This window comes from Olea europaea, chromosome 13, assembly GCF_002742605.1.
Source record: "Olea europaea var. sylvestris chromosome 13, O_europaea_v1, whole genome shotgun sequence".
Lineage (NCBI taxonomy): Eukaryota > Viridiplantae > Streptophyta > Magnoliopsida > Lamiales > Oleaceae > Olea > Olea europaea.
This window is the reverse complement of record NC_036249.1, coordinates 4,135,753-4,150,406: the sequence shown is the minus strand read 5'-3', so window position 1 is coordinate 4,150,406 and position 14,654 is coordinate 4,135,753. Positions and strand designations below refer to the sequence as shown.

The 14,654-nt window shown below is 32.4% G+C and overlaps 1 protein-coding gene across 1 annotated transcript in view; it reads right to left on the bottom strand.

Annotated features, from left to right (window-relative positions):
- LOC111408332 (probable protein S-acyltransferase 19) overlaps window positions 1-5,053 on the bottom strand; it is an 8,926-nt gene extending 3,873 nt beyond the window's left edge. The window contains exons 1-5 of the mRNA XM_023038103.1: window positions 4,598-5,053; window positions 2,622-2,735; window positions 981-1,457; window positions 802-883; window positions 588-607 (exon numbers count right to left, since the gene is read on the bottom strand). Coding sequence (XP_022893871.1) covers window positions 588-607; window positions 802-883; window positions 981-1,457; window positions 2,622-2,735; window positions 4,598-4,642 — 738 coding nt within the window. The 5' untranslated portion in view covers window positions 4,643-5,053. The remainder of the gene's footprint in view (window positions 1-587; window positions 608-801; window positions 884-980; window positions 1,458-2,621; window positions 2,736-4,597) is intronic.
- Window positions 5,054-14,654: the final 9,601 nt, after the last annotated feature.

Here is a 14,654-nt window from a genome sequence, read left to right as displayed (position 1 = left end):
AATTGATAAGTGAAGGCGTGCATATATCTGAGAGTGGACACTTTTTCTCAGGGAGTAAAACACTTTCAACAGAGATTTTGAAGGCCTTAATGAAAGGAAAGAAAGCCAACAAGTGTAAACTACAAAACCGTCTGTGCCAGCTCATTTTTTCACAACTTTAAAGACGAGCTTAATGCAATATAGAAGTTTTGAAAACTGCTATAGAATGGGAAAGAAGACTGTTTTCGGTAATGGTAGTCAACTTGGCACAGATATAAGACGTCCATCATAAACCATGTCTATGAAGAATCGCCACATGCTTAAAAAGCCAGATATCCAGTGGCAATATCAGAATTTTCTTCAATGGGTGGAATAGTTCAATGTAATTTTTTTCCTTTGTTCTTGTCTTATACCTTAATAAACTTTACAAGTCAGAGAATGCATTTCAGATTTGAGAATTAGCAAGGTATTAAAATATTTATCTTAACTCAAAAGTCTTCAGAGTCATATAATAAGAAAATAGTCATCAGTTCGAGTTCTGTGTTTCAATAAAAAATGTCCAAAAGGTACTGCAATCGATCTTGTGATCAAATTATGAAAACTTTAACCTGATCTTTTATACACGTAGCTATGATAATAAGAAAATAGTTATCAGTCCGAGTTCTGTGTTTCATTAAAAATGTCCAACATGTACTGCAATCGATCTTGTGATCAAATTATGAAAACTTTAACTTATTTTTTGAAAGGTAATCAAACATTATATTAATCAATGCATTATACATAGAAAGTGTACTATCAATTTAGACTAACTCATTTTTATACATGTGGCTATGCTAATATAGCTGAACTTTATTGGGGCTGATGGCATCTCCAATGACATTATAGGGAAGAGAACATATCTTTCCTGTATATGGAACATGAAGAAATACGGCTATTCTATGTCTTTCTGATCTCTCTCTCTCTCTCTCTCTTTTCCTTCTATTTTTTTGGATAAACGCCTATATGACCATAATTGAAAGAAATATATGAGTAATTAGAGAACTAAATTGTGCCAATCCACTAGATACCTCAGCATTGCACAATGTGCAGAACAAGGCATCTTCACCTGTACCATCCTGTTCAGCAGCCTCATTTGATCTGCAGCAATCTTCATGTACAAACATCACACAGAATATTCCTCCAAAATTATAGCAAGATGATTTCCTTCTTGGAGATATAACTTGACTAGTTGTTCTCAGAGACTCAACCGAACCTCTCTTACTTGAGTTAGCTCCTGCTCTAGAACTTCTTGAAGTCGAAGATAAAGGTGAATGAGCTCCATTACTCATTTCGTCAAATTTTATTGGCAGACCCTGAGTAAGTGATCTGTGCTTTTCCTTTGCTTTCTTTGTTAACTCGGGATCAAATTTGGACATGATACCAGGATCTGCTGGGTTAATGGCAGTACAGCGAACATAAAGAATAAAAACAAGGAGTGCCTGCATTGGGTAAACATCATAAAATCTTAATTATATACGTGTCTATACCCAGAAAATAGAGTCATGGATTGCTCTGCAAATAAACAGGTCATTTAGCATCTTTCCAGTCTCAGTGTATAAAGTTGAAGACCAATGTAATGTAAGGTTTGAATAAAAAATGAAAAAAAAAGCGGTAAAGATATTTGGAATGTAAATATCAAATCACCACTTATAACAGTCAAAGATATATTTTCCGGAGCTACAGGTCTTGAGCCTATAATTATAAAATCAACCATTCAAATTATTAATACTTTTGATGAGACACAACTACAATATAAAATTTTCAAATTGTGGTGCAAATGGGACCTATAGGATGGAAGCAGGTGCAAGATAAAAGCTAGGTTTGTAAAGCTCCTCTATTAATATTTTCCTACTTTGTAATATAGAAACTTTTACATTTCAACGACCAAAAGAAAGTGGTGATTGCCCTTTTGTTCTCTATTCTATACATCTTTCATTGCTTCCCTTTTATCCTCTGTTTGTCTCTCTCCCTCTTCCAAGTTCTCTCTTGTTCCTAGTTCTGTTATGTGATTTCTTTTAGTGTTCTCCTATTGTTGTCCTTGCTTTCAGTTTGGTATCACAAATAGTTGAACTCCCATTTATTAGCTTAAGGTGTTCCAATTTTAAGGTTCTATTGCGAGCAGTATGTTGAAAAGCACCAGAGAGTCTCTCTTTGAGGTGTGCCTCACATGAGGCCTTCATTAAGTGCCTCAAATCTTTGACCAAATAATAGATCACAAAGATTACAATTAAATCTGACAAAAAGCTTTTGTGGTTATGCCTCTAGACTCTAGTGATAGTGGTGATGCATTTGATGTGACCAAAATGTTAGAATATTTCACATCAGTTCACCCAATTACACTTAATAGGGCCAGGTAGTTTTGAACTCTTTGTGCTTAAGTCATCTAGTGACTCAGCCAGAACGAAGTTGACAGATTTACCACGAGCTCCAGTGCCCGGCTTCATTGTTAAAATGGTCCTTCCATCATTTTGTTCCAATCATCAGTACTATGTACTCAAATTCAGTACATATTGTTTCTCATCAATAAGTTCTCATTTTTGTATGCGCAAAAAATAGAATGTTGACATTAGCAAGCCATATGTTAGTCTGATGAATCTACTTACCACCGGAGAGTAGGCAGCAATGAGAGCATACTCCCAGATCTGGCCTCCAAGGAAAGGAGCAAAGAAAGCATAAAATGCAACGACTAGGATGCAAAACACGGTGATAGCAATAACCTGTTAAAGATGACATCCAGGATTAAGTCAGAACTTTTATGTGCATAAAAATATGAAAAATCGAAATCTCCTGCGACCCAACATTAAAAAATCTAGCAACATCAAATTAGTGAAGTACCTTGCATTTCATTCATTAATCACAAGTATTATGTTAAGGGAGGAACAAATTTATATGGCGTAACTTAAACAGTTTCTTTTAAGTATCAAGAGATAAAAAACACACGTGTTGCTTCCATGAGTTAAAGAGAACATGGAACACTTTTCCTACCTTCATCACACCCTAAAATAGTTTTTAGCTTTTGTGTAATTTTGTTTAAATCCTGTTTCCAATGACAGTTATATTTATCTTATATCTAATCTATCAATCTATTTATTTAATTATGCTAATTTGCAATTCCCTTTTTTCTGTAATTATAATATTTGCTAGAACTCTTTTATTTCATCAAACTTCCATCTCTCAGTCTATGCCAATCTGTCAACCCATAAATCCAAGCAACATTTTCGATAGTTGAAAACTCAAAAACAAAATGGACACTCATTAATGTCTACCATCTCATAAGTTATTAAAAATAAAAAGATTAACATGAAAGCAGGAAATCAGATTTTGATTTACCCAGGTTGGGCAAAAGGTGAAAAGTCATATTGTTCATGTCAATGCAGGCCAGGCTGAAGCCTGATCTTTATCATCACAGTGTTATTTCATGCATTACTAACATTAGGTAATGCAAGAAAACAGAGAAGAATTACCCGAAACAAGTAATCATAAATTTCCTAACCATGGTTAAATTCAGATATGTGGTAACCAATCTATGTAGAGCATGCTTTGTTTTGCTTGAAAGTTAACTTTTCCAGAAATTAAGTTTTGTTAGTAGAAAAGGAGCTTTGAAAATTACACTTGGGAACTTAAAAGTAAGTTTGAAGAAGTAAATAATGAATTTCCTCTAATGGGTTCAACTGGTGTTGCTAATGTTGCATCATGGTAAAACCCCTCAATTTAGATTTCACTTTGTAACTGGGCATATTTTCTCAATTCAGGACTTCAGCTAATTTTCAATATGGAAAAAGTTTCATCTAAACCTGCTATGTACATGCAGTCAATACCTTAAAAATTGTTATCGATAGTCCCCAAAGAAAATTGTTTTTTGATTTCAAAGTAACTTCACTGCCACCATGTTGGAAAATGATGTATGATGAATAAATGCAAAGCATGCCACTTGATATTACTGAGGTATGACTCGAGGCAAAGATAAAAAACAAAACAGAAAAATAAAAATAAAAATTGAAGAAGAGCAAATTAATGAAAATTCCTGACAACAGAATTCTAAATGAAGGATATCAACCGCCAAAGTACCAAAAAGCGAAACATGTGATGATCATTAAACACCAAATTTCTGCTGCAAGATATTAATGTAATGAACTATAGACTCATAGTCATTCAAATAACTTAGAATGGGTAATTTAGCAGAAAATCACTGGCTTACAGCACGAAACCTGCATATGTGATTGTACTTAAAAGAAAACTTACGTTGTCGTGATTCTCAAAGTTAATTTTAGCACTCACTGAACTTATTTCTCCTCCTTAAGTCACATCTTAGATTTAAGTTTTAATAAACGGAGAATTCAACACTTTTTTTTTTTTTAACGATCTCACCATTTCTAGTTAATTTGGTACCAGCAACTAATTACCCAAAGTTAAAACTCCAACAAAATAGCCTAATGCTATCGTTTCCTCCAATTACAAGCAACTTCAATACGAATCCGCAAGAAAAAAATTCAAAAAATTAACAGTTCAAAGAAAAATCTCCAAAAAAATATCATATTAACTACAACTAGATAAATAGAAAATTAAGTTGAAGCAGAACCTGTAAGGTGTGAGCTGGTAGCTGCCATCCGTGTTTTCTGACCATCACTTCTTTTGTTCGCCAAATTCTATGCTCACAGTCGAATTTACACACGAGAGAGCTGACTTTTTTTCCTTTTTTCTCTTTGCCCTTCGAAACCCAGAAAGTAAACTAACTGGGTTTGTTCAACAACAAAATTAAACTACAGATGGACAATTTTTAAGAGCATCATTATAAAACCGAGTTTGCTAGCAAAAATTCAAAACTACAGACAGAAACAATTCTCGGAAATCATTATAATTTTCCAAGATTCCAAAAATAACAATATGGGTCCGAACAAAATTACAAGATAACAAACGTACAACGGAGGAATGGAGAAAGAGGGAATATATTTGTTCGATTTATTGAATTAGGAAAAGAACAAAGGACAAACGACTCGAAGAGAGTAGGTTGACCCCGCTCGTAAGGTACAAGTGAAGTGGGCATTGGGTTTCATACTTTACACGTACTATTGTTGGTTGGACCCTCACTGGCGCACTTACTTTTTGTTTTTTTCTCGAGACACCCTTTATTTTGGACAAATAATTGAAACATCCCCTAGTTCAAGTTTTGATTAACATGTATTCCCCTTAAATTTGAGTGAGAAAACAAATATATAATACCTAAAATACCCTTTATGAAATTTTCTTCCACAAGATAAAATTTAACAATTCAATACGTAAAATACATTTTTTAATTCTATACCAAAAGAATGATGCTGCACGTACACGGAGTGTTGCCAGGCAACACACATGGGGGATTGTCGCTATTTTTTTTAAGGTGGGACCCACTGCTACACTGAGGGGCTTGTAAGGCCCCTGTGAAGAGCTGTCGTGTACGTGCAGCTTTATTGATACCGAAATCATCAAACCGTCAATTCTCCAACTTGTCCCTCGACTCACATCATAAGCAAGTCAATAAGGACCTACTATGATTTAACACCCTTCTTTCACCATATTATAATTTTAGTGGAATTTTAAAAATCTTAGTTCAATATCACAGTCTCCATTTTTTATCGCATCCTTATCCTACAATTGAGTAATACACATTCTTCCTTATGTTGGTTTTTGTACAAACATTTTGTTAACAATTTTTAAACTGAAGTTCAAATATTTTGTTCAACTGTTACATCTATTATTTTTTTTTCGAATTATTCTATGGGTACATAATAATGTACATAAGAGGGGCGCCGAGTGTCCATTTTGGACGCCCTTATGTGCCCCCTTATATACCCATAGAATAATTCCCTTTTTTTTTCTTACTTGAAAATATCAGGAGCAAATAAATATAGTGCTGCAAACAAAACAAAAAATGAAATGTGGTGTAATTTGAATATTTACCCTTTATTAACATTTTATGGGCACTAATCACAGTTGAACATGCAGCTAAAATAATTTATAACTGCTATAAAAGTAATATTCGAAAATGTGTGAGTATAAAAAGTAGTTAATAAAAATTGTTTACATGGAATGAACTTTTTATGCAATGAGATTTCTCTCTATATACAATATATTTGGGTGATTATGGGTATTTGACTTGACTAAAACGTTTGTAGTTGTCATAGAAATTTCTTTTGGAAGTGCAACGTATAACTTTTCATACAAGAATACAAGTTGTGGAAAATATATTTAGACATGAGGTATTATTTTTCCTTGGACCTTGTTGATTGTCTTGTTACTCTTGGGACAATTGAAAAGATGTGGAGAAAATATTCTCCAAATACCATTATTGTACTCCCAAATAATTCTAAATTGCTTTTTATCTTTTGAAAAGTCTTGTCACCACTTCAATCGACGTTCTCTTTGCCATTGGAGTTTTATCGTATAATTTTATTTTACTACGCCTATATTAAGAACAAAGTTGTTAAGTAAATAATATTATAAATTTCATCTTTGCTTTCTCTTTATAATTTATTTTATTTTATTTTATGGATGATGTTTATCCACTGTCCAAGATAATCATTTCCCGTTTCTTCGTTGTTCCCTCACTTGGCCTTTTAACGTTGATGATGAACACATGTTTACTTTGATTACCAACCCTACGATATTTGAAAACAAATGAGAAATTTGGAACAAAAGATAATTCATTGACCTTTAAACAACCATAGATATCATGAATTTCTACACCACTGCTCTTACTAACGTGATGTGAAGGTTTTTAAGAATTCAATGAATAGCTATTATAAAACAAATAATAATATTTGTATTTAATGGAATTATATAATGGTTTATATACAGATGAGGTGTCAAAAAGAGAGTGTCAAAGTTTTTTTATCCGATTGAAAAAATTTTGATCCAATTATATCTCATCACATCATATGTATGTAGCTCTATTATGTACATGTAGTATAACATTTGATAAAATAGGAGCAGATTATAAAATGTGGGTAGAGTTTTTGGAATTTTAGAATTGATGCTCAGTAAGACTCTTTGAACAAGATTGTAAATTATGCATTTGCCTGAAAAAGTATAATTATCAATCACGAAATCTCCGCTAGCGAATTTTGGTACTTCATTGAATTGAAGAAAATAATTTAATATGTTATTGCATATACATTCAGTGATTTCTTCTATCTTGTTACAGCTGTGAAAGACAATTCGATTTCATCATTAACATTTCGATGCTTTCCATTGACATGTCTTAAGTTTTCATTTCGTATAATAGAAGATTTTCCCTTTTCAATCACAATATCAAAATTTTCAATTGCACTATTCAATAACATGGCTTGAATTTTTATATCACAGTAAAGAAGTGAATTATTATGTTACTTCTCACATGTAATGTAATTAAAAAATAAAGAGTCATCGTAGTATATGTAGTACCTCATTGTCAATTAGGATGAGCCTCAAAATATAATTTTTTCCAGCATTGTTGGAATAAGATTCGATCGAATTCTTTCGAACTATTGTTAATTTAATTGACCGTTCATTTTTATACTCCAATAAATCTCTTAAAACCTGTGAGTCCATGATGTAGGAGCGACCTCAATTTGGTAAAACCTATCTATTGATATGTTAGAAAATAAAGCAAAATATTTGACGATTCATATGAAATAAAAATCAGTTCATGATTTAATGTCAGAAACTCAATTAAAATAGTAATTCAATTTACTATTTTGATCTAAGCTTAACATCCAATAAAATCACCACATCTTCATCTTCACTCAATATGCTTTGAATACATCAATTGGAATTATTTTATTATAGATACCAAATATATTCCTCATTTACCTCACCGGCATCTTAATATTTATTGAATAAATCAATTGAAGCGTAACTTTCAAGAGACTATCATTTGTTTCAAAGACATTTAATGGATTTAATTTACCATCCAATCAAGTGGAATGATTCCGTCTGATGTATATTGATGATAAATCAATGTACCTTCTTTTGCATGTTAACATCCATTGAATAAATCAATTGGAACAAAACTCTTAAAAAATCATCTTTCGTCGGGAAAAAATAATGAATTTAATTTACTGTCCAATCAAGTGAAATGAATGTATCTAATGTACATTGATGATAACTAAATGGTTGACAAAATAATTCATGATAATATTGTTTAAATAGTTAAATAAATTAAATACATATTGAAAATGAAAAAGTAAGGTATTATTGAAATAATTGAATTATAGTAATGATATAATCGTCCAAAAATAAAATACGGTTGCAATCTAGTCACAACAAATAGATTGCACCAAGTTTTTTTTTTCTATATATATATATATATATATAACTGTGAAATAAATTCCAAAAAAACGATGAGTAAAATGTCTAAATTAGTCGTACAAATGGTTTAAATAATTGAGAGATTAATTCATTTACGTTGAATACTCACGAGAACAATCAAATGCATTGACGATCATTGAATTTAAGTAATTTGAATTAATAAATATGAAAAAATAATAATATATATACTTGTGATCTTAAAAACTAATTTAGACAAAAAGATGTGTACGTGGACTTAGTGAATGATTTGTATCATAAATGAAATGAACAATTTTGAAAATAAATAAGTGCACATGAACTTTAATAATTTATTTGCTCCTAATTTAATTAACTAGTCCCGAAAATATATAAAATGTACATGAACTTGGGAGAATTAATCTCTTCAGAGAAATCGAACCCACCAATTACATACGTACATATTTGCTAGCGCAAGGCAAAGGTTATGAAGAGGGGTAGAGGGTTTTAAAGGAATTAATTGTTAATTATTGGGTATATGAATGATCGAGGGAACGTGAGAGGATTTTTAGTTAGAAAATTCTTACATATTGAAAAACAAAATGTAAGGTATTTATTGGAATAGTTGTAATAAGGATAGAATCAACTAACAAATGATTCTCACTAAATGTGATATTTAATATATTATAGATTTCAAGACAGTTGACTATTATCATTTTTAACTTTAAGAATAATGCTACTTGTGTAAGTGTTATGCTCTAGATCCAATCGATTTAGGTTGTAAACACTTTTAATATGTTTAATGCATTTAATTTTGGTAAGATCTATTATTTATTTAAATTAATTTTGTCATAGATAATATTAAATAATAGAGTTCGAAGATCCAAATTTAAGTAATTTGTTAATCATAAGGAGTTGTGATTGTGAGATACAAATTACGTATGATTGGATTTTGAACAAATCGTAGTCGTAAGTAATAACGAGATTTAGATATCGTTAATACAGATAGACCATCATGTGTGGCATTTCTTACTTGTGAAGTAAGTAGCTGATCTCACGAGTTAAAGTGTGGTGACACTTAAATGAACACATGGATGTTTTGTTATAGAACAAAACATTGGAGACGCGCTAAGAGATTCCACATGGATAACTATCTGAGTATCAGTGGTTAATCTCTAACATTCGGTAGTGGAATTGGTTCTATGACTTGAGGTCATCATAGTGCCTTGTATGAGGACAGTCATGCTTTGAAGGTGTTGGATATTGCTCTGCCAAGGGCCACTAATACGACATCGTTCGGGTATGTCAAGAACCATATGATGGTTGTGAATGACTAATAGAGGATTCGTCACTCTTAGATGGTAAGAGATTGTGATCTGCATTTCATTCAATTAAGTCAATAATGAAATCTTTGGCCAAGGTATACATATAAGTTGAAAAGAAGTTTTCGACTCATATTGACTTAATAGTAGAATGAAAAATATGATCGATAATCGAGATTGACACACTTCCATATCTCGTAATTCATCGGATCATATTGACGAATGGATTATAGTTTCATGGTAAACGAACAGTTTTTGTTTTGTCATATCACGTGACATTTCTCGTCACATGTGTTGCCCTGATATATTGCTAGATGTCAATTTGAGACGGCAAGTGTGAATTTGTGATAAATTAAAAGGGTGTTTGATTTATCAGTTTTGATTAGACCAAAATAATATTTCACGTCGTTAGATATCGTGGTCGGGAACCTAATGGGTCGCACACAAAAGAGAATTGGAAGATTGCAAATTGCCAATTAATTAATTTAACAATTATTGGATAAGTTAATTAATTGGATTGATTATTTATATCCCCGAATTAATTGATTGGATTAATTAATTCACGGACCGGGTTTAATTAAATGGATTAATTAAATATTGGACCGGACCTGACTGAGCCCGTTTGGGTTTATATAAATACATGACTAGAGTTTGAGATCCATATTGTTTTCATTATTCTTGGTATCACAAGGAGAAAAACCCTAGGAGTTGCAATCTATTCTTTGTGTGGATTTCATTGGAGGCTGGACAATTGGACAGCTGTGGGAGGCAGATTCAAATTGCTGGAAAAGGATAACGCAAAGGAGTTTGAAAAATCAAGAAAAATGTATATTTCTCATCACAGTTCTTATCTAGATACAGAGCTGAATCCTGGTGAGAATTGAAACTGTTTATTTTCGCTGTGCATGTTTAAGTAAATTCCCAACAACTTGTACGTAAGGAATTACATCATGTTTTACATAGAGATGGAGTGTAAAAAAAACAACGGAGAAATTTTTTTTATTTGGCTGAAAATTTTTTAATTCAATCATATTTCACCACATCATGCGCACGTAAATTATTATGTATATGCAGCATAACCAAACAACATCATATCATTAAAGTTCCTCCCTCCATGCCCAACCCCCCTCCCCCTCTCGCTCTCGCTCTACCTCTTGTTCTTTTACTTTTTGTAGTAGTGGAATTATGCTTCTTATATTTGAAATAAAAATGTTTGTTAAATTAAATATGAAATTTTAAAAAAAGTACAGTATTTGGACTGAGTAGCATCGAACTGAATATAGATCTGATGCAGACCATTTCAACATTAAGATCCTAGTTTTATTTTCATCAAACCTAAAACTTTAACTGGATTTGTTTCTTTGTTGTTTTTGTAGATTTCCTTTATGATTGCACAAATAGCCTTATCAACTACTTTTGTGGCACTGACGTATTTTCATTTTGATGTCGTATTATTCACTTTCTATTTGTCGACTGGGAAAAATTATTATGACATGGCTCATCACATTAATAAGTTATGGATTATGCATAAAAAATACTTTGCATTTAAGATCATGGAATATCCGCACAGACAAAATATTTTCCTATGTTTTGATGATCATCCTAAGAGATTATTTATAGAGAATATAAAATTCGTAATTTACTTTTTGAATAATGCAAGTGCAACAGTACCGTACAAAAAATGATTAATCAATTTCATTATGATTTTGATGTCAAGCTTTTTCATTCACGTTTTGTTTGGCATATTTTTATGGAAAATTACAAAAAATGTCATTTTTTTTTATAATGCACAACAAATTTTCATGGGCACCTAATTTTATCAAAAATGTTATTTTTTGTGGGAAATGTCCAACTTACCCTTATTTTAAATTTTAAAAATCTGTTTTTGATTTTAAAAGATTATAAATTTTGGGCCCAAAAAAAATAAAAAAAGAAAGAAAAGAAAGAAAGAAAGGAAGAGGGCAAAGGCGGCAGCGACGACGACGAGGAGCGTGGCAGCGAGCGCCGCGTTTGCCACAGAGGTAGAGCAAATGTAGCAGCAGCAGGTGCTGGACGTCGTCATCGTCGTCGACCTCCGCCACACTGTAAAAGGAAAACAAAAATAAAAAAATAAAAAATTCAACAGCAGATTTGGGTGTTGGAGACAGGGGCCTGTTGTGCTTCATAATTTGCAGGCAGCCCTACTTGAAAATTAATATATAAGGTATTTAAATAATTCAGAGAGTAAAAAATGTCCTAAATTCACATTTTTGATAAAAAATTTAAAGGTGACATTTTTGATAATCCAAAGCCAAATTTTGACACCCAATGAAATTTCCTCTATTTTTATTTGATTGTGCAGTTTGACATTAAACTCATGTATGGTGGGAACTAAAATCAGATTTTTAGTAAATTTTGATAGAAGTTAATAAAATATATGATTGACAAGTTGTAGGACCCAAAAAGTATGTGATTAAAATGAATTATTGACGTTGATTTAAATTAAAAACTAGATTTTTATCGGTACCAAATAGAGACTAAGTACAGTGCTCTGAAGTTAAAAAAATTAGACAAGCTATTGGTTTCAACATTGTCTTTCCATCTCACAAAACAAGCATTTGCAAGTGTAAGTGAAGAGCATAACTTACCCGACACGACACTTACAATGGGCACAAATATTGGACAAAACTTTACGCATCTCAAACTACAATCTTGAATCAATTATGATAAGGCTATTACTTTTTTCCATAATGATATGTGTTCGGTTCTAGTTCTGATTTTAATGAAACTTCCTAGTTAGTTACTTTTTGAGATCATGAATAATTATTGAAGGTTTTCTATAGTGCGACCAGTACTTGCACATGCATCTAATTTGCTACTACAATTTTTCTAAATTTCAAATCCATTTTTTAATATTGGTTTTTATCTTTTTATTTTTTGATATTATTATATTATTAACAGGGAGTTGAAATTCTAAAATTTACACCTGTTTGATTTGCATTAAAATATGATTTTAATCTAAGTCGAAATCAAACAATCAATATTAACCACATTTTTTAAGGATCCAATAACCTTTTAATCACATATTTCAAAAATTTCTATCACAATCCACTAAAAAATTTAATTTTAATTCTCACCAAACACCCTCTTAATATCATTTAGTAAAGGTTATGGACATTCACATCCACGTAAGTGGATGTTTTATGAATTAAGCTAGATGTACATTGTGCTTTATATCTTTTTTGACATCGTCCATTATGTGGAAGAAATCTGTGCAATGATGTGATAGATGAATTCAAAATCAGTGACTTTGATTAATCCACGTGGAAGAGTGTCAATTAAGGTGTGAACGAGAGTGTACATATAGCATGGTTAATGTTTTAAAGAACAAAGTTTTTTTTTTTTAACATTTATTATCGACACGTGTTGTACATTTCCAATATGCTGCCAACAAGGTAAGGTTAACGAGTCGCCAACAGCACGTTTGAGCAGGCCATTATTAATTGACAACAATGTATTTCCAATATGATGGACACGTGTAGTTCATCATCTTAACATTTTCCTTCTATATACAGTACTATTAACTGTTAACAAACAAAGTGAAATTCTTGTTGCATTAACTAAATATTTTTGTTACCAACTTCTTTAGTGCCTTAAATCGAGATGGAATGAAATTTTTTGATCATCTAAGATGGTGATCAAATGAACAACAATATCCAATATTATTAATGAGGTACATGATCTACTAACACATTCAGTAGAAGTTGCATTTAGTACAGGCCTACGGGGGTAGGGTTATGGCATATGATAGAAGGATGTTGGAAGGAAACATGTTTGAGACCAAGGGCGGAGCCCAATTATGTCCAATGCAAGCATCTACCTGCGTTGGACTTTTGGGCCTAGCTCCACAGGCCCAAGTAATTTTTTTTGGGTAAATTACACAGAAACTTGGGTTTAAAAATTAGTTTTCATAAATAACAGGGATTAAGTTTAATTTCAAAATTCAGGTGGCAATTAGAAATTATTAAATAAATATATTCCTAATAATTCAACCTACCCAACCCTAACTCCACACCCAATCTCTCCCTCTCCGTCTCTCGTTCCCCTCATTCTCTCTCTCTAGAATTGGATGGCCATCTCAAATTCTTCAAAGTCGCAGCGTACGTCGTCGCTATGCATGAAGCAGCGGCTGCGAAGATGCCTGCCCATCGTTGCTGCTTCGGTGAAGCAGATCCACCGCGCCGCTGTGTCGTGTGCAGCGGCGGTTGCCTGTTTGGGAATATTTGTGGTAGAAATGAAGAAGGTGGTGGTGGTGGTGGTGGTGATCTAGTAATATGAGTGCCCCAATCACTACGATTCTTTCTCTGCCACCAGACGATGTGGCATAAGAATCTCACATGGTTTCATCTCTCTGTTTAACTTATTCTTTGCTTTGTAATTATTAGCAATTACTGTACAATAAGAAGCTAATGAAGAAGAAGAAGAATTTAAAATTGCAGTACTTTTTTGGACATCCAGGCATTTTGGAGGTTTTAAAATTGGAAATTTTTTGTAAAAGGCATAAAATTTATGTGACCTTGATTGCTTTCAATACTCCCTATGGTTCAGTTGTGATTTGTATGTGAAAATGGTAAATTCTTCTTCTTCTGGATCGATTTGATTTTAGTATTCATTGATAATTACGTACGATTGACTACTCATTCTAGAATCTAGCTTTCATACTAACTTTTAATTATTGTATTGTATTCAGTCTTCATGATTTGATTTATTTGTATTTTTTCCTATACCGAATAATTTCACACTTTCTGTATGATAATTGTAATGATATTTTTATTCATTGTCATCCCGTTAAAATGTGATGAGAGCTGCGATCTGTTCGGGAAATATGACATGTGTGTTGATTTGAATGTGATGAGAGCTACGATCATGGTGTGGTGTGGTGTAGTGCCACTGGTTCCGTTGCTAGTAGTATAGGTGATTCTTTAAGGTGGTGGTTGTCGATGTTGGGAATGGCGACGCACCAGATGAACGGGCTGGTGGTGCGGTGGCGGGGAC